The 27,769-nt window shown below is 43.9% G+C and overlaps 1 protein-coding gene across 9 annotated transcripts in view; it reads left to right on the forward strand.

The window, feature by feature from the left end:
• KIAA1549L (KIAA1549 like) overlaps positions 1 to 27,769 on the forward strand; it is a 526,680-nt gene that overhangs the window by 318,464 nt on the left and 180,447 nt on the right. For all 9 annotated transcript variants that reach the window (XM_069223533.1, XM_069223534.1, XM_069223535.1 and 6 more), the window contains one exon: positions 773 to 944. In XM_069223533.1, the coding sequence (XP_069079634.1) occupies positions 773 to 944 (172 nt within the window). The remainder of the gene's footprint in view (positions 1 to 772; positions 945 to 27,769) is intronic.

Raw genomic sequence — 27,769 nt, forward strand, 5'->3', positions numbered from 1 at the left:
GACACAACCCTTGGGTCTGTGCAGTTTCTCCAGTCTGGCTGTGTACACAGCACAGCTGGAGAAACCCAAGTGTGCATGTGTTTTTGGATGGCCGTCTTAGGCCATCCAAACACACATATGTGCACTTAGTGCACTCAGTTCCTTATTTCCCCCTCCCATTTCCTCTTGCCTAGCCCTGCCTCTCGCTGCACCTGCTGGCTGAGCCAGCAGCAGAAAAATAAACAATATTCAAATATCTTTTTATTTTATGCTGCAGGCTCTTAGCCAGTGGGGCGACGCTCCTCTGCCATTGCGGAGAATCCACCCCTGATGGCCACGTTAAGCTGTGCCACATTGGCAATGCTGTTGGTGGTCTACATGGCTTTACACAGCACAATCTTGTGGATGGAAATATAAGTTAAAACAGTTCACCTCTATAGCAGACACTGGATCTATAACTGTCTATGCTGGTGCCTATGCACTTGAAGTGAGCTACTTCATCAGCAGCCTGGCATAAGTGCTGCCCGATTAAATGTCAGCGAAGAAGGAGATCGACATAGTAGGGGAGCCAAAGCCACTCTTTCTTTGCTGCTTTTTAAAGCCCATTTAATGTGACTATATGAGCCCTGATACATAACTGTGCAATCAAGACACACTTAAAAATGATATATTAGCAGTAAATGACAATCATACAGCTCAGAGAAAAGTTGCAACACACAACTCTGTACCCCAAGTGGTTGATGCATGCTATAAGCAGTACGATTAACACCTGTTCTAATCCTTCTTTCACCAGATGGTAAGCATTCAACGCCTGCAGGGTCCTAAGAATCTGGCAGAACTGAAGTATTATGCTTTGAAGAACGGCGAGCCCTTGCTTGGAAGCACCGCCTCGAAACAGCTCAGCACTATCGATTCCCAGACAATGGCTCTTACATTGGGATATGTTGTGCAGGTGCAAGCTGAGTGTAAGTTTCCAAACCATTGCATCTGTATGGGATCTAGAGTGCGACATAAGTAAAATAGCACAGTTATCACGCTTTAGCACTTTAAACTATCGCCAAATAGTTTGTGGGTGTTCACTGTATTGGAAAGACCCAAAGATGAACGGTATCCAGTGTAAGGATGTGGTGCAAGTTTACCCGTCTTGAGTTTCACACTTCCAGATGATGGAATGTGGAGTCACCAGGCGTGTCATTATTTCATCATCAGTCTCTTAGTGGAGGAACTTCCTAAACTTCGCTTTGGAACAAAGGCTGATATTATTTATATGCGATTGGCTGCCAGGTCTGGTATAAATGTCTGTGTTTTTAGGTCATAGCAAGGAAGGCACTCGTATATGGGCACATGTAAATCGGAAAGACACTATCGGTTGCTGAAGGTTGATTGATAGATGATGTGCATAGGGTTCTACGTAAGATTACCAAAGGCAAGGTGATATACACGACTAGGAAAACACAATAACCTCTTGGGGTAAAAATGTCTATGAAAACATTAGAATCAGAAAATTGCTAATTGAACAAAGGTATCAAATTCCTGTCTCTATTCTCCCCTTTAATTTTTTCCTTTGTGTGCACTAATGACGGGTGTCTCTCTACACTACACGGAAGGTACGTGCACCGAAGACACATGGCCATTCATTCACTATAGAAGTAGATGCAGAGCACGAGCTCTTAATGCAAAGTTTATTTACATGCAAACAAGCTTTGAAATAAATAGGATTTTTAAATCAATTTCAACAGATCTGTTATGATGCAGGGTTCCCTGCTAAGGCACATTTTAGACCTTTCTTGAGGGGCCACCTGCATGCATCCACCCACATTGAGGAAATATCTGAAAACTAACTTTTATAAACATAGTTTCAATACCTGAGTAGTCTCAGTGGCATCTTCTGATCCCAAAATGTGTGGCTCTAACCTTCAGAAGGAACCCGATCACAACATATGAATCTTCAGACCGTTGAGCATGTTTAGCAATCATCATGTGACACCAGGCACATCTTGCCCAAATACACCAGGCTGGAATATTTCCACCATCCAACTGAAAACGTCATACTCAATGACATCTAGATTGAATCAACCACTTCCTGTTCCTGAAATGACCTAAAATGGCCATAAAATCATGTGTGTGCCACAAAAAAAATCACGTAAATTTCTCTTCTTTACTATATCTGCAGTGAGTTGGTACATGTCTACTAACTTCCTAAAGCTAAGCCACTCCCTACCTAAAATCCTTTTGATTCAAGAAGGTCCCCCTTTGTGGGATGCCAAACCCTGACGCACATCTATTGCAACCTGTCCTTCCCCCGACTGACAGTTAGATATTTGATGATTTTAGTAGGCTTGGAACTCTTTCTCTTGCCCTGAAAACAGCTTCAATCACCAATAGGTGCTTTTTCTAACTCTATATTTTGCATTGGACTGTACTTTTTTATGATGTTAAGCCTTCCAGGTTAGTTAAGATAACATTTTGTTGCTGGAGTTCTCCACATTCAGTAAGAAAAAGTCAATTTCAGGCCTTTTACAGATACTTTGTCTCATCAGGTGATGCAAGCACCACCAAGCTTTTGTTTTGCCTGAATACGCTACTACTCGTTCTATATGAACCCTTAGGTGGGCGTAAAGAGACACGATTGGTACAAAAGGAAAGCAGGCCAATCTGTGCTTTGTTCTGACTGCAATACTTTGGTGTATGTTTCCTAACTTCCTCAAATTAAATGCCTCCACATCGAAAATCATTTTGCTATGGGTTGGTTTTAAGATGCCCTTTTTAGGATGTTTGGTGCTACAATTCAGTTAAAATAGCTCTTTCTTTCTAGCGCGCTTCTTATACACTAAGAAAAAGAATTTTTTTCTGGACTGTCACCACTATTTGATACCAAAAACTGGTGTTGACGCCAGTTGACCTTATGGCATCCCTCACTTTATGGGAGTGTTGGCTTGGTTTCCATTGTGGGTTTTGGGTCTACATGTCTCAGTATAATGTAGTTAGAGGAAAGCAAACCTGATTGCAGGTGATAGGTATGACAGCTACTTTGCAGTTGTGACATCCACTACCTTCTTATCATAGACCATAGGGCCAGATGTATCAAACATTTTTGCAATCACATTTGCGATCGCAAAAATGCATTTTGGTATGTATCAAATCCAGTTTGAAATACGGTAACTTGTTACCGAATCGCAAATAGGATTTGCGACTACATACCGATTTGGTATTAGGAAGGGGCATGTCAATGGCGTCCCTTCCTAATACCGAATCGCAGAGGTATGTATGTTTGTTTTGTGACCGTGAATACAGTCGCAAAACAATTGCAGTTACACCAATTTCAAATTAGTGGTAACCCGTTCGCAAAGAGGAAGGGATCCCCAAGGGACCCCTTCCTCTTTGTGAAGGCATGCGAAAATATTTCTTAAGAGCCAGCCAGTGGTCCCACGGACCACTGCCTAATCTTAAAAATTGAAAAGAAAACTTTACATTTTTCTTTTTTAAACGCATCTCGTTTACCTTTAAGGAAAATGGGCTGCATTAAAAAAAAAAGATTGCTTTATTTTAAAGCAATCACAGACATGGTGGTCTGCTGAACCCAGCAGGCCACCATCCCTGTGACTGTATCCAATTACGACCTACCTCATATATATTAATTTGGTAGGTCCATTTGTGAGCCCTTGCGAATCACTATATGAAACTCCTGGAGTTTCAAACATTCCAGTAGCGATTACTTAATTGCGATTCGCGAAACATCGCAATTTGGTAATCGCTATTTGGAAACTTGATACATCTGGCCCATAGTCTCTATCAGCTACATATCTTCTTACAGCCAAGATAAAATGCTGCCAAGATGACCGGTAATGGGCATTGCACTTTCTGGCGATGTTTTAAGTGAGACCTGAAGCACACTTCCAGGTACATTTGAAAAGACACCAATTTGGATTCCATGTAGGGATGTTTTTATGATACGCAGTGCCTTGCCCTGCCCTCCATCTGATAGGGCCTTCAGCTGAATATCACAGGCAAGCAGAACTTAAATGAGGAGAATTTATAGGAGGGCACAAATGCCCCAAGCCATCAAGGCTCTAGTAGTTAGTCCTGATATGCAACTTGACAATGACCTGGCTTGTATGCATGTTCAGACAGGTAAGATGATGAGGAAGAGAGTTCCAAAGCTTAGCTGCCGCCACCGGGCTGTGCCTCCCCCTCTTGTTTGACATAATTTGGGGACCACCACCAAGTTATGGTCTACTGAGAGAAGATTTTTGATTGGGATGTATCTTGAAACATGGTTTTGATTCTTCCGGGACTTGCATTATACAGGGCTATATGAACAATACTCAGTGCTCTAAACATAAAGTGCTTTTTCACTGGTAGCCAGTAAAGTTCAAACAATCCTCCAGATTAGGGATGTCCCGGGTCAGTCTTGTCGCTGTATTTTGCACCATTTGCAGCTTATGTCATCTTGTCAGTATCAAGATAAAGTGCATTGCAATAATGAAGCCTGGGTGAAATTAGCGCTAGGGCTACTTGTTTGCGCGCTGGCACGGGGTGAATGGAAAGACTTTCCGTAGAGTTCTGATAGTCCAGAAACAGGTTGCTACTGTTCTGGATAGATCACTATCCAGGATTCCGCCTAGATTTTACCATTGAGCTTCAAACAGTTCTTGTCCATCCAGGTGGCCACTGCCTTCATGCAGTTGTTAAAACTAGCTGCAAAGGCGTCTGTGTCTTCCGTGATAAACAAAATTATTTGTATGTCAGCAGCGCAGGACACAACGTGCAATCCAAAAGAGCGGATTAACTTGGCAGGTGGGAAGACATATAGGTTAAATAGTGTAGGGTTCAGAGATGAGCCCTGAGGAACTCCACATGGCAAGGTAAATGGTTTGGATTTAAATTGATTCAAGATCACCATTTGAGATATATCCTTGAGAAATTAGGAGAAGCACACATCAACTTGAGTAGGTTAAATTTAGCCACATATATCAATAATGGTTGCTGCTAAATGTATATTCGACACAAAAGGAGTTTTTTAATGTTATGTAAACAGAGTTGCAGGTGGAAAGGTTTTAGTTGCATGTGCAGCGTCTCTGTGGCACAGGAAACATTGGCAAGAGTCACCCTCCCATAGTTATGCTTGCCTTCTAGACTAATTTCAGAGGCTCCTTTCACAGGTGGCGAAACCTTTGCCGCCTTTCACCACTAGTTCCTGCTGCATCGCATACCATCAGACAGGCACACTTCTGCGCCTTTTATCCTAGCCTTCTTAATGACTAGCTGAGTAATTCTCTCACCTGGGTCTGGATTATTAAATGTGCCCCGGGGCTCAGTGGGCAAAGGTGCCACTTTTTGCACCCAAATGACAGTTTGATATTACAGAAGGGACAGGAGACACCCCTGTGTGGTGCATAATCAGGGTGGCAACCAAAGGTGTCCCTGTGAGGGGGAAAAAAGGGATCCTGTGAGCCTCCCCCAAAGGCACCCTCCTCCATGCAGGTGCAGTCACTCAGTCCACAGGCTTACACAGGGACCCATGCATGAATTTTAAATTTAGAATTGGTTGCCATCTGCACACTGATGGACAGACCAGCTGCTACAAACAGCCGGTCTGCCTTTCAGTAACGTGCTGCCTCAGGGCAGACCTGAGTTCACATTTGCAATAGAGACAGTGCATTCTTTGTGATAGGGTGCACTGGCGGAGTCTGTGCCCGGAGCAAACAGTCTAAGCACTGTTTGAAAGTTGGTTACACCATGCAGACAGCATAGGTTGTCAACTGTCATGGCTGCTGACCCTGTCTTGGTATATATTTCAATGCATGGGAGCTTGAATGTCACACCCTAAAATGAGAGAGCATTCACATTAAAGGATTAATGGGTTTTGCCAGGGATTAGTTCGGGACTGATCCTGCCTGCTGGTTGCTGGTTCTTCGCAGTGTGCCCTGCTTTACTCAAACAATTTTTGGATCCTCAGAAAGAGTTTTGTCCATTTCATGGAAGCTAAATGTATATTCTGTGCATGTGTTCTGCATTTTGACCTGTGAAGGCTAATGAGCTTCTAGTGTGTGGTTTCAGAGGTTTCTGATATAGTTTGATTGCCTGTTTCCGCTGTAATTTCTGTATCCTATGTGTGTACTAACATAAGGTACTGGCTTTAGGTTGCAATACTTTATTGTATTTAATCTTATTCATGAAGCACTTTCACTATCCGAAGCTTAAACTTAACTATACATAGCTTTTGGAAACACATTGTGTAAATATACAATTTGTATTATTTTGTTAATCTAGTACGCATTGAGATAAAGAACAGTTAGCTGCTTATCTGCAAGTGATTTACCAAATATGAACTTATCTAATACAGCATCCTACTTTAGCTGTTCTGTAACTAATCGATCAGCCCTATTTATGCCTTATACTAGCACGGACAGTGCAGTGTGCAGTGTATTCTGTTGGCAGTGAAAGTCATGGTCAGCAATGGCGGTGCAGAGCTCAGCACTGCTTTGCTCACCGCAACTTTCCTTTCTGCCGGCCATTCCATGCCGGGGTCCCTGCCAAGAAAAGGCTGGCAAAAAGGCAAAGTTGGGGCCACAGGGGGACCCCTGCACTGCTCACAACCATGACTGCCCACAACCATGTCGTGGGAAGTGCAGGGACCCCCCGTCAGCTCCCTCGGAATTTGCACCGTCTGCAATGCTAGACAGTGAGCATTCCAAGGGTGCTTGGGGCACTGTCTGTGTGAGTGTATTGGTCTCAGCTCCCCGAGGGAGGTGAGGCCAATGCTACCGCACTGTTTCTTTCAGTCAGCCTGGCAGAAACATCGTAATATGGTGATGGTGAGGACACTGGCTTGAAGACTGCCTCCCCACACACCATTGGAGTTCGGGCAGTCAGACCACCAAACTCATAATTAGGCCCTAAGACATTTACCACACTCTAATTTTGGGCCTCATTGTGAATGACCCAGTTATCTACAGCTTCCAGCAGTGGTGATACTATGGGCTCTCTGTTCAATGTACTTGCTTTCATATTAATTGTTGTTGTGCTGACCTAGGGGTTTTCTAGTCATGCTGTGAGGCTGTTTTACTAAGCCTGTTTAGAGTCTGCAGTCACAATTCCCTGGTTGTATTGCAACTTTGAACAGTATAATTTCATTACCATTGCTGTTTTTTCATTTCTTTTGTTTGTTTTTTCAAACAACAACATTGTTTCAATACCACATGCGCAATATTTGCTGCTGTCTTTGCAGTGTTAGGACAAAATATTGAGTTCCAAATAGAGGAACTCAAGAACATGTTGTGGCGCAAAAATATGGTGGTATAGAATATCATTGTGAAGAATATAGATTTTCTGGTGAGTAATATCATTTTAAGAATATTGTTGTTTTTAATATTGTTTTTAGCAATATAGTTTTATGTATTTTAGTCATTATAATAATTTTAGTTGTTAATATTGTTGGTATAATTAGTATTACATTTAAAAAATGTGGTTTGTCATTTTAAGTGATTTTTTATTTTAATGGTAGCAATGATTTAAAGTCTTGTAGCGAGTTGCTCGTAGTGGGATAGAGTGGGAAGTTATTTAAATTATCAATATGTTTAATTTAGTGTAGATTTATTTTTAATTGGTAATTCATTTTTATTTGATTATTAATGATTCACATTTTAGTGTTATAGCATATATAAAGTTTGACATTTTCATTTAAATTTTTAATTTTGTTTTATTATTACTTATCAAAAGTTATATTTCAGTAGCACATTATTGGGTCGGTATAGGGTAAGAAGTTAATTAAGTTCTAAAACAATTCTGTGGTAATTAGTTGTTGATTTCTAATTATTTAATTATATGATTTATTGTTAATTGTGTAATAGTTTATTACCTATTAATTTAGCTTATACATTAGGAGTGAGTTGTTAGGTTTTTGAAATTTTTTACATTATTATTAATAAGTTGAAAATGAGTAATTGCTTATTTAATTGAATTTTATTTAGGCAAATAATTTACTACAGGTTTATTTAAATTATATTTTAGTTATGGATTGCTGGATTTATAGGAGATTATGGTGAGTAGATGAATAAGATTAAGGGCCTCATTAGGAAGCTGGCAGTGTGAGACCGCCAGCCTAGCAGTGGCGGTCAGGGGCGCTGCAGCTGTGGTAGTCCGATTGCCACATTAAGACCCTAGCAGTCAGACCACCAGGGTTCCGCCATCTCCGCTGGGATCAGTAATCTCGATAGGTTGATGGCAGGTGGAGGTCACAATCAGCCAGGGCGGCGCTACATGCAGCGGCGCCCTGCTGATTATTACTATGTTCTTCACCAGCCTTTTCATGGTGGTTTTATCACCATGAAAAAACTGGCAGAGAAAAGGTGCAGGGGCCACGGGAGGCCCCTGCATTGCCCATGCATTTGGCATAGGTAGTGCAGGGGCCCCCCTGCCCAGCACAATTCGCAATGTTCTGGATGCTGGTGCACCCTGCAGGCGACAGCATTGCTGCTGGCTCAGTTTTGAGCTGGAGACCATGCTGCCTCCAATTTCCTGCTAGGCTGACTGGCGGAAACTGAGGTTTCCTTGTGTCAGCATAGTGGGAAACGCGTATTTGGTCTAGCGGGGAGGTAGCCAGTGTGGCAGCAACCTCCCCTGTGAGAAGGTCGGCGGACTGGTCTTCCTGTCTGCTGAACTCCTAATCAGGGCCTAAATGTTTTTATTTTAATGTTATTCTTTGTAAGAATATGTTTTATTTGAATACTTCTTATGTATGTTACCTATTTATTAATTATTGTATAACTATGGCAATGTTTCATTTATTTTAATATGTATACTTTTTTATATGTTTAGTAAACATGTATTTTTTTATAGTGTTATTTGTTTTGGTGAGTAGGTTGGTAAGAAGACAAAACATACTAACTATTTTTATAATAATTTATATATTTGTGCAATTTATTATTTGGAAGTTAATTATGTGTAATATTTTTATATGTAGTGTATCATTTAATAATTATTTCATTTAATGGTGTTCTTGAGAATTTGTCTCCAAGATGACATTTGTTATTTAAAATCAATTATTTTTATTTATTATTTTAAATTAAACAGATAAGCAACAATATATTTATTGAGGTTTTATTTAGTTAGTGAAGTTGATATTAATGTATGTAATTTTATATATTGTTTCTTTTTTAATTTATATGCTAACATTTTAATAAATAAATATATTTATTTGTGTGTACTGTAATTTAATATTTAACTCCTCCGCAGACCAACACTTTCTTTATTGTTGCACTGACTGGAATAGGAATTGTAAGTTTACGCCTTCCGAAGTCCAACACTTTCCCAACTGTTGCATAAACTGGAGCAGAAATAATATATTTTATACTGCAATAGTTTCCCTAATAGTGGTTAAATTGATTTTATAGTATGTTTTGTTCGATTTTTATAGTTTTTGTATACCTAACTCTCGGCGCTCAACATGCAATCGGACTAATTGGATCTTCAGATCTACCTCATGAATATTATAGCTGCTCACATTTCTGGCATTAACACCAAACTGGAAAAAACTGACATATCTGCTAATCAGTGTACAAGGAAAAAAACCTCAGTTCAGCAAGAAGTCTGTGAGTGTGGTCCAGTCATTGATAAGCTAAGCACTATTCCAGCTATTCTAATGAGCATCAAAATTGAGCTGAAAAATTGTGAAGCTGACATAATATCTAATAGGCCCACCTTAGACTGGAGTAACTCCCCTCAAGCTCAATCATCAGAAATACAACAGGTTCTGGAGCAAAGCAAAGCAGACGGTTCGTCACCTTAACACTTGGCAGACCTGAGGCCAATTGAACAGGCAGATTAACCCCCTGAGACATCCATGCTAAGGGCCACTGATCAGAGTGAACCCATGACTCTAGTGCAAACAAAAAGACAGAATAAATGTACCAAGAAGGCAAGAAAAAACCCTCGCCGGATAGTGAAGGATAATGCATGAAACAACAAATTATATCCTATCTTTGAAGTCAAGCAGAGGCATCAGGACTTAGGGCCTCATTATGAGTTTGGCGGACTGGAAAGCCTGTCTGCCAAACTCTCGAGAGGGTGTCCGCTGCCTACGTGGAGACCTCACCGCTAGAGTTATTATGAGTTTCCCGCTAGGTCAGTGGGCGGAAACCTGAGTTTCCGCCTGCCGGCCTAGCAGGAAACAGGCTACAGCATTGTCTCCGGCTCATAATCGAGCCGACTGCAATGCTGTAGCCAGCAGGGTGCACCAGCACCCTCGCACTTTTCACTGTCTACAAAGCAGACAGTGAACATTGCGATGGTGCTGGGCAGGAGGGGGGCCTGCAATGCCCACATGCCAAGTTCATGGGCGGTCTAACTGCCATAAAAAGGCTGGCAGAGAACAAGGTCATAATCCACAAGGCAGCACTGCTTGCAGTGTTGACCTGGCGGATTCGGATCTCAGCCACAGACAGGCTGCCGGGATCATGGATCCTGGCGGAGCGGTGGTTCCCTGGTGGTCTGACCTCCAGGGTTGTAATGTGGCAGTCGGACCGCTGGTCCTGACCGCCACCGCAAGTGTGGCGGTCTGTAGACCACTACACTCATAATGGGGCTCTTAGTTACAGCAAATACTTCAACAATCTTATCAAGGGGTACTGATTTTGAGGTACCCCAGAGCCTGGGATAAACTATTTTTATTCGCATTTGGTCCAAATGTAGAACACTTATGTATAGCTTGGTCACCATGGAGCCACACAGGGCAACCACTTGCTGAGTGCATCCTTCAGGACTTTACAGAATGGTCAGGAATCAGATGCAGAACTTAAGCAATACAGCAGAAAGAAATCAACAGGCAGAAAACAAGCAGAGCTGCACAATGTCTGAGGTTCTCCCATGTGTTTCTCCACAAAACAATGGGGGAGAAACGGTGACAGATACAAATTGAACAGTCCTTCGGGGTGGGAAGGAGGCAAAGGAGAGGGGAGAAGGGTGGAGGGCCGCAACAGGCAGACATAACCATAGCACCCCCTCATATAGACACTATCTCCTACCCATCAAAACCCACTTCACATAGGGATTCATCTAGTTTCGGTATATGATTCAGTATTCCAACTGGCTGTGCAGGATGTCTCCCATATCCTGGAACGGGGGGGAGGATGACCAGACCGACTTCCAGCAGGGTATTCAGCATATCCTCCCACATTTCCAGGTCCCGCTCAGCATTCTCATCTGTGCACACAGCTCTTAAACGTCTCTCTGCTGCCACACCCACTCCTGCTAGCCATCTACTACCAGCTGGGGGCCCTGGTTGCATTCAGTGTATGGCCACTCTTCTCTTAGCCAACACTACCCCAATAGAGTGAATCTGTGGTGTATTTGGGCCCCATGTTTAGGCTTTGGGAGCACACCAAGCAAACAGTGCTCCACGGAGGCTTCAACCGACACCTGTGTGACTCCCTGTAGCATGTTCAGGACTTTCTCCCAGTACCTTCACAACTTGCCACTATTTTAGCTCATATGCAGAAAGTTCACTGGGAACATCCCACAATACGGGCAGTCCTTAGATCGGGTTCTACTAATCCTGAGTAAACGTAGTGGGTTCAGGTAGGCTTGGTGGAGGTAATAAAACTTCGTACATTTAAACCGCGCATTGCTTGCTACATCCCTAACCTGGGTAAACGCTTTCTTCCATGCACACTCCATGAGAGGCACTGTCAGTGCCACCACCCACCTGTTCTGGACCACTGACATGTCAGTATGGCGATCCTCCTTAAGGGCTCTGTAAAAGTGTGAGACCAGGCCTCATGATGAGCCGGGTTCCTGTATCACCTGCAGCGTCTGAGACTCCGGTGGCTCAGCGGGGGACATCGGCCAGATCTCTCGGATCATGAAGGATGCTTTGGTGTATTGTAAAAACTCACCCTGTTGTAAGTTAAACACATCTTGAGCCTCCGCCATAATAAGAAATGCACTGTTGAGGTATAAACCATCAACAGCAATGTAGCTGCTTGCAAACCATTGCATCAGGTCCATCAGCGATTAGATGTCTCGAATGGGCTTCAGCCAATGAAGGGGCAAAAGTTTAACATAGGGAGCCCAATGCAACACCTGTTTTGCCACCTGTTCCACTGCCACCTGTTGGGTAATGAAGGGGTGGTCATGGGGATACTTGCCCCATTATAAGGTAGTGTGGGAGGTCTGCTCAGCCCCGACACATCCAGCAGATTCTTCTTTATGTTTGGGCTTTCTGATCATCCCTGGGCAGCACATTGCTAGAGGCTCTCAAAGTGGAACAGTCTAAAGTCCAGCAGTCCCAGACCCCCCAAGTCAGTTTTCAACTTCAGTAGATCCAGGTTAACTCTGCAGTGTGTACACTCCCACACCACAGACACTAGGAGTTTGTTGAGGATGGTGAAGGTAGTTGGTGGAATTTTTTACATGACATTTTGCAGAGCATAGAGGCAGCGGGGTAGGAAAAACATTTTGCTTAGCTCCACCCTGCCATTCACCGAGAGCGGTATGCGTATCCAGAATCAGATGGAGTCTTCCAGTTCCTCACTATATTGAGGTTGTAGCAGGCTACCAGAACAGTAGCTATCTGGATTCCCAGATACTGAAAGTGATCTCTATCCCAGTGTCTCTCAGTCACTGGAAGCTCAAGTGGTTGTATCCTCACCAATGGGAACAATACCGTACTGTAGTGTTAATATGAAGGGCTAATACGGCTCAGAATTCAGACATGTTGCATGCCAGTATTACAACTGACTGCTCAGGGTGTGTGACATACACCAGCGCTTTGTCTGCGTAGAGTGAGACAACGTGCGTGATGCCCCCCTACTTTGACCCTTCCCAGTTGGCCATGTTGAGGCAAAGATGTATTGCAGTGGCTCCATTGCTAAAGTGAAAAGAAACAGTGGCAGAGGGCATCCCTGTCTAGTGCCCCTTACTATGGTAAAACATTCCAACAACACAGGGTCTGCCTGGACCATTGCAACTGGACCAGTATAAAGCAATTTCACCCAAGACAGAAATACCAGCCCCAGCCCCATTCTCTGTAAAACCTCCCAGAGGTATTCCCAGTCTATGTGTCAAACGCCTTTTCAATATCTAAGGCAATTAATGTAGCCACTATCCCACTGTCAGTGACAGAGTGTAATACATGTGACAAGAGCTTCAGGTTCATGTGAGTCCCATGCCGCAGTATTAAGCCACACTGGTCATCATAGATTAAATGAGTGACCATGTTGTGTAGTCTTGTAGTGAGAACTTTTACAGGAATTTTGGTGTCAACTTCCAGCATGAACAGAGGACGATAGGAGCTGGGATCCTAAGGGTCTCGATCCGGCTTAGGGAGCATAGCAATCTGCGTTTCGAGCATAGTTTGCAGCAGTATCCCATGCTCTCGCAGATGGGGGAGAAGCAACTCCCAATATGTCTGATAGTATTCCACTGGCAGCCCATCTGGGCCAGGCCCCTTACAACATGCCATTCCCCTTATTGCCACACCCAGCTTCTCCAACAAGAGTTCACTTTCAAGACTCTTAGCTTGTTCGATCATGAGGCAAGGGAGAGGCAATGAATGTAGGAAGTCGTGTGCCCTCACTGCTCTGCTAACCCCCTGTACACCATAACCTGATGCAAGGTGGTTGCGCAGAAGGAAATTAATTGCAGCCTGTGATCCTGCAAGAGTTCCATGGTGGCATCACAAACAGAGAATCACTGTGGGTGGACGCTCCCTCTTAAGCAACCACACCAGTAGGTGTCTAGATTTATCACATTTATAGTATAGTAACTGGCAATAGTCACTCCGAACCAGGTGGTCCAACCTATCCCAGGTTTCTTCCACCGCTCGCCGGGCTAACAGTACTGGCCCATGCTGGGCTCCCAGTGCGGCAGCGTCTCCCTGGAGGGTCATCAAGCGTCTTTCCTCTTCAAGCAACTGCACCTCTAGTTGACGCCTGGAACTGCTGATACATGACAAACACTCCCCTCTTGTCACTGCCTTCACCACATCCCACTCTATACCCCTATGGGTCGATGTTGACCAATTGGAGTAAACATAGCCAGCAGTCACCTATCTGAGCTCCTCACGAAACAGAGAATCAGTATGTGCCTCCTGGTCAAGGTGCCAGCAGGGCACCAAGGGTCTGCTGCCACCCACCCTCACTCCATCAGTAGCAGTGCGTTGTATGAAAGGAATTGACCAAGTATCCATGACTGCACCACTTCAGAGACTAAATAGACTGTGGTTAGAAATCTGTCTAGATTACTATATGTGCCTTGTGTTGGGACATAGCATGTGTATTCCTTGATGCCTGGGTGTGTTGTAACCCACATAATGCTGCTACCATATTGGGTTTTGTGCTCAGCTTAGGAGGTTGAGGGTCCTAACCACCATCCAGTACACAATTAAAATCTCCAGAGTAGGGGGGTTTCAAGGTAGGGAAGGAGTTTCTGTTCAAGGTCATGATAGAATGCCCCTTCATCTGTGTTGGGTGTGTACACATTCAATGGATACTCTATGCGGTCATCCGGTAGTTCACACAACAAAAGGTATCTACCCTCGACATCTGCCTTAAAACTTTGCATCTGAAAGGGAACCTATGGTGCGACCCAGATGGAAACAGCATGGGCATAATTAGAATATGTAGCAGAGTAAAACTGCCCCTTCTACCTCCTCTGCACCTTCTGGGCTTCGTTGTACAAGAGGTGGGTTTCGTGCAGCAGAACGATCTGTATACCCTGCCTTCTGAGATGTGTGTTAACTCTACATCTTTTAACTTATGAGTTGAGGCCTGCACATTCCAAGTCACCACTGTGTCATGTAGTCATGGTATCTTATGAATTCTAGTGTCCCACCCAACGCTCCTTGCTCCCCACACCTCCCACTGCCTCTCTGCTGCTGCAAAAGAACAACAATTCAAATGGAAAGCAACCTGCTCCACCCACTGGGAAAACTCTCCAGAACAACATGTATCTTCCCAAGCACCCCAATCCCGCTACACCACCCAGACAAAGACTCACTCCAATATAACTCTCCCGAACAACTCACAGCCCTGAGCCATCTCGCAACCACAATGATGAAAGGGGAGCCGGAGCCCGTCAATCCCAATTGCCCATTGATGGTGGATGCAGGGTAGCCCTATGCACACTCCCTCACCACAACAAACACTCTCATGCATAACAGCACATCTGTACCCTCACACATAAACTCCTTTATATGCTACAAGAAAAACAATACAAAATATAGTCAAAAGAAAATGAATGGGGGAAGCATAGGTCCAGCCCACCCCATTTGACTCAATATGATCCCCTCGAAGGCTGCCACCAACTATCAGCCTAGGGAGCTCATTGGTGGCATTAAGGACCTGTCCCCAGGACTTCCACTACCCCACATCTTGTTCTGGTCATTGAGTGTACCCTCCTTTTGAGGGAAGGGGGGATCTCCTCATGGCATAGTCATGTTGGATGGCAACTGTTATGGCCGGGTCACCCACCCAGATCAGACCCCTCCCATGTCCAGTGTCTTGTCCACCACATATGTGGCACTGGAATCTGAGCCAGAAGCTGTTACCGCCTCCACCAATGCCTTTGCCGCCTCTTGTTCTGACCTCTGCTGTTCCAAATTCAATGTGCCATTGCGTCTGACCACCACTCGAGAAGCATATCTGGAAGACTTGCCGCATCGCCATCTCCATTTCCCTTAATGCTGTAAGTGCTGGGGGCCCTCCATGTTGTTGTCAGATCCACAGGAAGGTGGCACTGAAATCCTACCATCTCCATGGACCTCCAGCCAGTCCCACACCGCCTCAGGGCTAGTGAAGAAATGTGAATGGTAATTATGCAATACCTTTAGCTTTGCTGGATAAAGGAGCATATAGCGGGTCCAGTAGCTCTCAGCTTTTGTTTAACTCCCCTGAATATCTGGCATAATGTTTGCACCTGTATGGTGTAGTCAAGAAAGATACGGATCTCATGGTTCTCAAGTTTTGGGTCTCTGTCCTGGTAAACCGCTCTTAAGATAGCATGCCTATCTCTATAACTAAGCACTTCGATATGATTGTGCATGGGGGGCATCCACAGGGGGCCTAGGTGCCAAAGCATGGTGAGCTCTCTTAACCACAAAGCAGGTGGACAATTGGCCCGAGGGGATCATCATTGTTTTCCAATGCTCAAGAAAACGTTCCGGGCCCTGACCTTCTACACCCTCTGGGAATCCAGAAGTGGAGGTTACAATGCCGTGAGTGACCCTCTACATCCTCAAATCTGGCCTCTAGTGGGATTGTTCTGGTTGTTAAAGAAGCTGCTGAGCTCCCAGGGAGTCAACCTCCCCCTGTAGTCTAGAGAGCCTCTGCTTAGTGGATAAGGCACGCTCCACCACTCCGCGAAAATCCACATGCAATAGGCCCAAATCCTGGGAAACAGCCTCTATTTTTGCCTCGACTACCATACTTGAGGCCTCTATTGCGGCTAATAGTTAGGCACTGGTCGGACCCTGTGGCTCCATCACACGTTCCTGGCTCTCCTGTGGCGGAGGGTGTAAGCCTGTACCTGATCCCGGAGCTGTAACCAGGTCCATCTTGATTTGCTTTACCCTTCCTCTGTAGTTTGTCTTTCCCAAAGTGGGTGTCAGCTGGCAGTAGCAACCAGGTGTAACTACACCACAGGGAAGTGGGGGCACCACTGTGAGCAGGGCCCACTTGCACTCCCTGGCCCTAGGGTGAGTGCAGCACTTGCAGCCCCTCAATGGTGAGTGAGAGGTTCCACGGAGTGTCTGTCGTGTCTACAGGTGGTGCAGGATGTATCACTCACGAGGAGCAGAGCCTGCTTGCATCCCTGGTGGAGCACAGCACGAGCAGCTCTGTGAATCTGAAGGGGGTGGTTGCCCACAGCACAGCAGGGGGGGGAAGAGCTGCAGCAGGTGATGTGTCAGGTCATGCCTCTCAGTTTTGTCAGCAGGGGCAGCTCCAACTCCAACTGCCCAATGTCTCTTGGGGACACCCCTATTGGACTCCCTGTGGGTCAGAGGACTAATCAAGAAGAGACTGCAGTCCCAGGTAGTGGGGAGAGCTAGCAATCACTAAATGAACCCGCTGCATGCCTCACTGGTGTCAGTAGATGTAATAGATGTAAGAGAGGACCCCTGCACCCACAGCAACCTGTCCAGACCACTGCCTGTGGCCCAGCGGGCTCAGCAAAACCAAAAAGTTACGCTTGTGCAGGTTCGCATGTGAAGAACAATTCTGGTAGCAGCCCAGTGAGAGGGTAGGGCGTCTTCAGACCTACTGTCTCTTCACTAAGCAATTTGCAGTAATTAAGACAATATGGCCTTCCCTCAAGCTAGACAGGAAGGTATAACTTCCACTCTCAGAGCACAATCTTTGTGGTAGTAGCTGTAGATCATTTGGTGGATATTCAGGCATGGCCCACTGGGGAAGGGTCAGTGGCCCATGCTGCGTGATGCTGGTGCCTGTCCTCCTTCAATCACACCCTCCAGCCCTCTCCAGCCAGAGCTGCCGAGCAGATTAGTCCTCATGGGGCAGGGGGCTGAAGGGGCAGGAGGAGAGCAGAGTGCGGGAGGGGTTGGTTAGCGAGTGCCGACCAGTCTTTAGTCCTGATCCCGTATGGGCCCACAGGAGCAGTAGGGGAGCTCCACCCAGCGGCAGCTAGGCCCACTCTCACCAGAAGCCTTGCCCGGGGCGGCACACTGATACATGGCGTCCATGCCCCTGGTAGGGACACCATTCACCACAGAGGCCAAAAGGTATCCCCCTCTGATCACCTTGTCAGCGCCAATCTCCAGGTGTGGACAGGGCGGGGGGGCCCACGCATCCGCGCTATGCCTCTCCGAGATGGTGCTGCGCCAGTCAGATGTAGAGAAAAAAATGTCTCGCCCAGATCAGTTTTGTGCCGACTGCACACCTGGATAATGATTACCGGTGGATGGGCCCATGGGGGCAGGAGGGGTAAAGGATACTGGGGCATGTGGCACAGAGGCTACAAAATTGCGCCTGCCATCTTGCCCCGTAGGCCATGCCCCCCCACCTTGGACTCATTAGACTCATCACAAGTAACAATCAGAAGGACAGAGACAGTGCTGAGGGCCAGTGAAATTACTTTAAAGCAATCTGACATAGAAGAGTGCCTGCAGGAGGTAAAGCAGACAACTCAGAATCACTAAACACATTGCAAGCAACTGCCGGAAGGACAGACTTAGTACAAAAAGGTTGCAAAACCACTTTTAAGCAACCCAGCTCAGAAAAGTAGGATGGGAAAATTAGTAAGCACCTCTGGAAACGCTCGCAACCCCTAAACAAGATAGGATCGTGCCCCCAGTTACAAAAATGAAATTGTGGCATGAGTCGATTTTGGCAATTGAAAATGCACTTCTATCAATAAACAAAGGTAGCGTAAATAGGAATAAATGCCCAAAAGGCCAAATTTTCACAGGCTGTACTGTCACACTATCCAGCAAAACAGCGTAGGATAATCCTCTTGATGCCTCCCAAAGGGAGCAAAATCCAGAGAATTTTGCTCCAAGTGACAAGATCGTAGTAAAAATTGACACTCAAAGAACAGAGGGAGTAAAGAATGGTGAGCACCTACAAAACAATGACCTGAGTATGTCACAATATTCCTCAGCCTCAATTATGCCCGCCCCGGAAGTGGAGAGTGAGCGCAAGAAAGTTGTTCTAACACCTCAATACGTTTCACAAGGCCAGCAAGACATTCTGAATAGTGGCAATGTCATGAAGCTGCTTGCTGTTACACCTACATTGAACCATATTAAATCATCAGACCTGTTATCGGTCCAATTCTTAGCCAACGAGGATCAAAGACAGGTGGAACAAACCCTCACCACACGAAGAACAGAAGATATAGTGCTCTTAATTAATAGTGCAGCTCAATAGTTTGAAGCATGGGGTATAGCACTCTCAAAATTTACAAAGTCACACTACCCCTCACCTGTACTAAAATTGGTCCGAAGACCAAGTACTGAATCAAGACTCCCCTCTGTGTATTCAGTCCTACAAAGTGCACATTGTGCAACTGAAAAAAGCATTCAATCAAAAACCAAACAGCTAATGGATAGGAACCATGATCAATGGCACTTGCTTGCAACAGCGATAAATGCTCTAAGAAATGAGTGACTTTCATTGCAAGCAACAAGTAAACCCCAGGAATGACTTTCCACGCAAGTGACAAGTAAACCCCAGGAAAGACAAGCAAACCCCGTGAAAACAGATTATGCATCCTCTCTTGGAACACTGCAGGAGCGAAGAATGAACTCCATGATGGAGTTCCCCCGCATGGGGAAAATACAAGATCATTGCACTTCAAGAGACCTGGCTGATTAGTTCAGTTAGCTGGTTACATCCCCCACCACATCACTGCCAGAAAATCACATAGATCTGGGAGACCAAAATTTACCTCAGAGCAACTAACTACCTCAGCCCCAATTTACAAGTAGACAAGTTCAGCACTCAACACAAACAGTTCACAAGAACTGTCATATTATTTAATGTGTATCTGCACCATAATGTACAAAACAAACTCTGCACTTTTCAAAAAACTAACCTCTGAGGTAAAGGAAATAAGGTTTACGAACATAACTTGGGAAACTCTTGTGAGAGGTGACTTTAAAGCTAATCTACTATACAGCCAAGATGAAGATGAGCACTTGGCAGGTAACAATGCAATTTGGGCAGTTCTGTCACAGGCTGGCCGCCCAGGAAAACGTCCTGACCACAACGAGGAAATACTTGTAACTCCCCTGGAACATCTGGGCTTGAGAGTAATCAATGGTAGCACCCAGGATGACAATTCCCCTAGGTTTATGCATTACTGTGTGAATTCAAGATGAATAATAGACTATACAATCGTCTCTCTACCACAATTAAAACACCTAAGGAAATACGTAGTCAAATACACAACGCAAAGCGATCACTTGTACCAGCTTCTGGAGGTGAATTTGAATCCTCCAAGACATGTGACCGCATCACTGGAAATAAGAAACTTAAATGCCACCAATGTGAAGCATTTAATATGGACACACCATTCCCTACCAGGCCTGGCCAGTAATGCAAAGGATATATTGGAGTCCAGCACCACATCAAATAGCACCACAACGGAAGCTTGGTTGTCCTTCTCTACAAGGCTGCTTATACATGGCCCCATTCTAAATTCCACTGGGAGGGATGTGGTCGACTACAGGCTAAATGCACTTATGGATTAAGAAGCCGAATATTATGCCGCGCTAATCTTTGAGGACCTAGTAGCATGGTCAAACTTTAACACATTTGTTCCCATCAATGATACAGGATTCCGAAGGGGACTCAGAAATACTATAAATATCCTAGCCATGACCGCAATTGCAGGCAAGTGTAAGTGGCTAAAAAAAAATTCCATCTATGTTTTATAGTTTTTAAAGCAGCATTCGACTATGTGGACAGAGACCTTCTGTGAAGAAAACCTATGCACTTTTGGCTCCACCCAGAAAACTGTACGCCATCGAGCAATTATACACACGCACTTCAAGTTAAACTGTGAGACGGGTTGAGATTATTGAGGAGCATTTCAACAGACGTGGGCCTCAAACAATGGTGCATTTTAGCCCCACACTTGTGGAACTTTTTATGACTGACTATTCACCAAGGCAGGCTTGATCAGATAAACTCCCTTACGCAGATGATATAGCCTTACTTAGACCAACAAGAGTGGGTCTGCAGCGATAACTTACAGAATTCTCAGAATACTCAGACGGCTGTTGAACCATCCGTAAACATGTTTCTGGTGGACAAGGTGGTCCCCTGGCAGATTTGCCTGCCAGGGTTGTAATGTGGTGGTTAGAGCACCACAGTTTCAGCGGTCCATTCTTCACCACGAGGCTGGCGGTCCTTGGCCTGCCAGTTTCGTAGTGAGGCCCCAAATTACTACCAATGGTCTCATATGCAAGTGCCGTCATGCACGGTAAAGACACGTTGACGCTGGACAAATTGCAATCAAACATGTACAACTAGTTTTTTGTCTGCCGCAGATTGCACCACCAGTACAAGTCTGCTTGGAATTCTTACTTATGCAACAAACCATTGGAAGAAGTTACACCACCATTGAAACATGATACAAATAAGGTCAAACCAAAGTAGACCACTCTTTAATGCCTTACGGCAGTCATTAGTAAAGGACCTTTGCTGTATTTATAGGAAATACCCCTAGTCATCAGTGGCAGAAACTAACACAATGGACCTTTGGAACTTGAATTTACCTCACCCTGCTTTTTGCCATGCAATAACTAAAGTTGCAAAAGTACATTAACTTATAGGCAACAAACACACACTGACCAGACGTATGCGTGCCTAGCCGGTAATTCAGTCATACAGCAACTTCAAACCGGCAGCATATCTAAAAATGACATACCCGGTCGGTTTAAAGAGAAAGCTGATGGCTATCCGATTTGGTGCTCTGTCATTCTTGGACGATCAACCATCATGGAAACATACCACCCCAAATTCATGCAGGTTGGTCGGTGTCTTAAAGGAAGACATCATCGATGTGGTTTGCATATGACCACTTTTAAAGAACTGACATATTTTACTGCTAAAAAACATATTTAACAACATGGGTATCAAAACTTGTAGAATGGCAATAATAAAAGCCCTTAATCCTTCTGACCCTCAAATTAACTATAAATTGATGAAATTCCTGGTTTTATATGAAAAATTATTTAAATTAAACAGCCTATCACTGGAAACAATTTTTTTATCAGGGGTTTTTGGACCAATCCTACTTTTAAGTCTAGGTGATTTATAAATTCATCAGTTCCATGGCACCTTATAAATGATCACTCTTCTTGGAGGTCTAGACAATACAATTTTTTGGTATTCATCTTACCTTACTCTTAGCCTGAAAGAAAGTTGATGAAATGCATCACTATATGATAGAGCAACCTCTCAATTTCATATGACTGTTATCAATGATTTGCTGACTAACTGTCAGCTGTGTTGGAAGAGTTAAACAAAGCTTTATATATAATTTTACGAGGTGTGCATTAGTAACTAGGTGCTGCTTTCTTATCAAGATATTATGGGGGTTATTACAACTTTGGAGGAGGTGTTAATCCGTCCCAAAAGTGACAGTAAAGTGACGGATATACCACCAGCCGTATTAGGAGTCCATTATATCCTATGGAACTCGTAATACGGCTGGTGGTATTTCCGTCACATTTGGGACGGATTAACACCTCCTCCAAAGTTGTAATAACCCCCTATGTGTTTCTACTTTTTGGGTACATGGTAATATTGTAATGGTTTTCATTAACTTAAAACAATAAATTTGGTATGATGTGAAAATATTTAATATATGTTTTTATTTTTAAGTGTATTTTAATGATTATAGTACATGTTGTCATTGAATTATTTATATTTTTAATGGTTGTTTTTTCGTGTAGCTATTTTGGATATATATGTTTATATATTAATTTATAAAATTTCAAGTAAGGCATTTAGAATAATACAAAATATACAAATTGACATTTTTGTATTAATTATGTTACTATATATCTATATTTACACATATATATATATATATATATATATATATATATGTATATATATATATATATATATATAAACACAAATATACATTTGTGTGTGTTTATATAAGTATATATTTATATATAGTATTACATATTGTTGGAATGTATTTAATTTACAATATATTACATTTACATATTTAAATATTTAACATTTACTACTTTAAGCTCCATTTATATTAAAATTGTTTTTTATGTTTTTAGATGATATTTGGTTAACTGTATTTTTTTCCAATATTTTGATACTCACCATTATGACTATAGGAACATGACATTCTGGTAAAGAATGTTTTTGACACAATATTTTTGTCAATGATATTGTTTACCATTATATTTTGTCATAGATTCGTCTTTGTAATTCACAGAAGCATCCTAGGTACCACCAACGTATGGTGATAATCACTTACTAGGTGTACTATATAAAGCCACTCTGATGAAACTATCAAGGTGGTAAACCCAATGTACATGCACCGTGATGGTGGTTACTAAGTGAGTTGCTATTTTTTTACTGTTTATTCTGACTTTTGTGACTAGTCCATGTTAGCCATATCTGGTACACGGTTAACCTTGTTTTCCAGGTATTCTTTCCTCGTATTAAGACCAAATCGTCCATATTGCCAGTTTTATTGTAACAACGCAACTGAATTTTCATGAAACATTTAATGATCAAAGCACTCTAATTGCTATTGCCTGTACCTGCAAGCAATAACGGCTGTTAATTACTCTCTCTGTAGCTATGGGTCTAAGTTACTGGAGACGGCGCATCACGAGAGGGATAATAAAGAGTCATTATTGCCGTACAGGCAAGGTCAATAAGGCGATTAGCACCTCCCAAAATAGGGAGCGAGGCAATGGCAAGAGCGGTTTCTCACCTGAATAGATTGCATCTTCCCATGGCGCTCCCTGTGCCTCTTCTAATCGAGCTGCTTGAACACAGATGGCTGCCTGGGGCCATCCCCTTGCTTTTAGTGAAGGGGAGCCCAGTCAGCCCCAAAATGTTTTTAGGGTCGAGACTGCGTTGCATGCGCTCACGCATGCGTATCGCAGCGAGACGCTTTAGTGTTTAGAAAAGGGCTCGGAGCCCTGTCAACGTCACATCAGTGTTTTTTATTGGTTCGTGGGCCTGCCTAATAAAATCTGCTTGCTTTCATTAGTCCAAGGCACGCATACGTCATGCCTTTTCTGGTGGCTAGCCCTCCTCGAGCGCAGCGACCAAGTACAGAAAACATGTGAGGCTCGCTGTTTTCCATCGGGCTCGTGGACTTCTTTTTCTCTAATTTACGAGCGCGATCTCGCTTGCCAGAAGTCGAGCGCTTTACATAGTTAATTTACCTTTTTCGGGTTATGTACATAAATGCACTTTTGCCCGATAGGTGAAAAGTCGGGTTAGGAGTTTACAACGCGATCAGCTCTAACATGAGCAAACGCGAGACCCGTTGCATTGCAAATGCTTGTTTTTTATTGTTTACGCTTTTCTATTGCTTTCTGGTTCCTTTCACCAAATGCAAAAGGAGCAGTCGAGACAGCCATCTGTGTACTAGCAGCTCGATTAGAAGAGGAACAGCCATGGAAGGATAGAGCCGTTTTTATCACCCAAGCACTTAGGTGAGAGGCTGCTTATGTTCCTACATTGCTCCCTATCTGCCCACGTTAATGATGTTGGGTCCTGGCCATCCACAGAATACTCACTTTCTAGGCCTGCAATGTTGAATTTAGGCAGCAAAAGGAGCATTCTGATTGACTCACCAGCACCCACCATTCTACGGCAAATCCTGATTATCTTTTTTTTTCTTTAAATATTTGTATTAATTATAAAACACAAGAGGAGATTAAAGAGCTGCTTACGAGTTTAGCGGACCAACCATCAGACCGCTATGAGGCCATCAACAAGAATAGAAACAGCACCCTTATACAAGCAATATAGTGCATACCATGCCTTTCCCGTCCTAAAAACACCAATAAAATGCTCTATTGCAAAGAGTCCTGTTAGCCAAAAAAAGTGCAATCAATAAAGGCTGCGAGGCCTCTGGGCAGTTTTATGCGCTATATAAGTAATGATAACATAACATAACAGGTGTCTTCCTGTCAGAAAATATTATCAAGTCCAAAGATAAACTCTATCATCATCACAGCATTTATAGGTTGACATGTGATGCATCAGATAAACAACGTGCATCGCGGGTGAGCTGCTGTCTGAAACTCTGGTCCACCCCATGAGGGTAATATGCAAGACAGGATAAAGAAAATGCTAAGAATGCTTGTCCTGATACCCCACTCCTGCCCCCACCTCCTGGCCAATATGTTGTCCCCGGTAATAAATAATAGAGAGGACAAACATCAAGACCCAAAAGAGGGATAACGTCACCAGAGCTCCTAACAGTTGCCTTTCTCCCTGCTAATCACGGTGCTGGGACTCAGCCAAACCTAAAAAGGTACCCAAATCTGCTCCCCCTTTTACCTAGCTTTCTATCCTTTGCATGTGTATAAAAGCCTTTCCAAGCAAGACAGCGCTAACAATCATGTTAACCACTGCTGAAGTCGGGGGACAAGGATCGAGCCAGGTCGATGCAATGCATGACCGAATCACCGCCAGGGGACAAAGATAAACAACTGGCAGGACCTTGTAACAACCTTGTTGTGTACTCCCAAGAGTATTAGTTGAGGGGTTAAAGTAATGTCAAGCTTTAAGAGAATTTCAAAGATCTTTGAGATCTTCCTTTTAAGCAACTCCAGTGTGGTACAGGTAAATAAAATATAGGACTCAAATCCACCTCTGGATGTTGACAGCGCCGGCAGCAAGTTCCTACAGAGCTCCCTAACCCCCCACTTGGTAATTTTTGCCAGAGTATATAAATCAATGTTGAGCTTGCAGACTGGCTGAGAATTTGCACGGATTGGGCTAATTAAAGAGACTCGAGCCTCTCTTCTTCTGCCACTTATCCAATTGCCTCTCAAGATCATCACAAGAGAGAGTTCAAAATGCCATACATTTGACTAATTGAACATTCAGCCCCATTTTCTAAAAGATTCATCAGCTTCACTTTTGAAAAGCTCCTTACGCACCCTCCCTTCCTAAAGAGAAAATTGTAGATAATTAAAAAAACTCCTACTGTTTGAACTCAAAATTAATCCACAGCTCCTCCAAGGAGACATTTCCATCCCCAGCATGAAAGTCTTCTAACCTCTTAAGCCCCAAGCCTTCCTAGGCCTGTTCACAAGAATCACAAAAAATGTCAGGGACTATAGGATTTCTCTATAATGGGGTGTAGTAACTCAGCCTCCCCAGCCCTAATTTCCAGAGCTGTCCAAATCTTTTAAGTGGCCAGAAGAGTCTTAAACTGGACCTTCCTATGATAACTGGGCTCGATCTGCTTCAGAAAACAGCCCTGAGGTTCTTCCCCAATCAGCAGCTCATAAATAGGGGGCACTTTGCTACCCGTCCATCGATCTTCATTGCACTCCCCAGCCGAAGAACAAATATATTGCAATGCTGCCGACCAGTAGTAAAGGTTAAAATTCGGGACAGCCCAGCCCCCTCTATCCCTGGGAAGCCTCAGATACTTAAGAGCCTTCTAGTTTTGGCATATGCCCAAATAAATCTGCAGACTAGTTCGTCCAATAACGTAAGCCAGCGGCTTTCAAATTCAAGAGAGATAGACTGAAAAAACACTTTCTGTAAAAACAGCATTTTTATAATGTTGCTGCGGCCAACTATGGACACATGCAGATTGTCCATTCTCCTGAAATCACTTTTAACCTTCCTAATGACCAGGGCTAAGTTGACCTCCACTATTTGGTCTAAATCTGCAGCATAATAACACCCAGATACCCAGCTTTCTCCCCAGCTCTCTTATTAGTAAATTGTGCCTGTCTATTAATCATTTCTTGAGTTTTACCCTGATTCAACAAATATCCAGAGAATTCCCCTATAGTTTAATCTCCCTTAGTGATAGATCTGGATCAGACGTGATGATCGCCATGTCATCTGCATGAGCAAGACCTTTAGTATCCCAGCACTGAAAATGCATGGTGCTATTATTCTATTAGGCTCGAGTTTCCTAAGCAAGGGATTGATATACAGGGCAAAGAGTAGAGGGGACCAAGGACACCCCTGCCTTGTACCTTTCTGAATCTGGATCTGGAAAGACTGACCCTCTGGATCTGGCCAGACTGATCCAAATGCTGATATCACAGTAAATAAAATTAGCTAACACTACCATATGTTATAAACGGTGCTTTTAGAGGAGTGGGGCATAGAATAAGTTATTATTAGTAGCATAAGTATGGAATAGCTGAAAACTATACAGGCCTACCTGGTCATTTAGAGTTTGGCAGAGCTGGAGCACTTATATAAATTGTCAGTGCAATTGTATACATTTAATAAATTATACCCTCATTTAGTGATGAGGGTCTCTCTGGGTTTCGGACAGTAGAGTCAGGTGCTTTACTCAGCAGTTCAGCCACCACAGAACCACCACGGCAGAGCAGAAGTCATCTCTCCCTATTTATGGCTGCATGACTCTCTCTTTTTTCCTTCACGGGACAGTCATGCAGTGCATAGTGCCCCCCGGAATAAAATAAAATAAAATGTTCAACTGCCTCTCATGTGCCGTGAGAAAGCTCCATGTGCATAAAGTGACATTTGCCATTTGTTTAGCAGCAACAAACCCCCATATTTTGAAGGGGTTCTGTTGCTGTAAAGCAAAACTGAATGCTGAACAGGCAGCTTCAGCATGGCGAGTGACCTGACATTCAGCAGCAATGAAAGTGCATCTGCCTCCCCAGTGGATGCACTTTCATTACTGAGATCATACCAGACATGCAGGGATCAATAAACATGATAGGCAGCATTCGTGGCTCACTGCGCTCACACGGGGTGTGGCGCAAGGTGTGGTAGGGGGGAACATTTAATAAAAATAAAAAAATAGAAATAAAAACGTACCTGTTCTGCCATCGCGATGCTCAGCTCCTCTTTCCGTCGTCGCTCCGGGCACAGGCTCCCAGCCTGCCCTGTTCCCAATCCTGACACTGCTCAGAACAGCGTTAGGATTTCTGGAAGCGCCCATCCTGGCCTCTCCCAGGCAGACTGGGAGCCTGTGTTTGCTCTCTCCAGCCTGGCAACACAGTGCCCGGTTGGAGAGAGCATACTGCAAATATGTGTTTGCCCGGCCCGAGACGGCCGGCCAAACACACATGTGCACTGAGTGCACTCCCATGGTCCAGGTC

Source organism: Pleurodeles waltl, chromosome 3_1 (genome assembly GCF_031143425.1).
Source record: "Pleurodeles waltl isolate 20211129_DDA chromosome 3_1, aPleWal1.hap1.20221129, whole genome shotgun sequence".
Taxonomy (NCBI): domain Eukaryota; kingdom Metazoa; phylum Chordata; class Amphibia; order Caudata; family Salamandridae; genus Pleurodeles; species Pleurodeles waltl.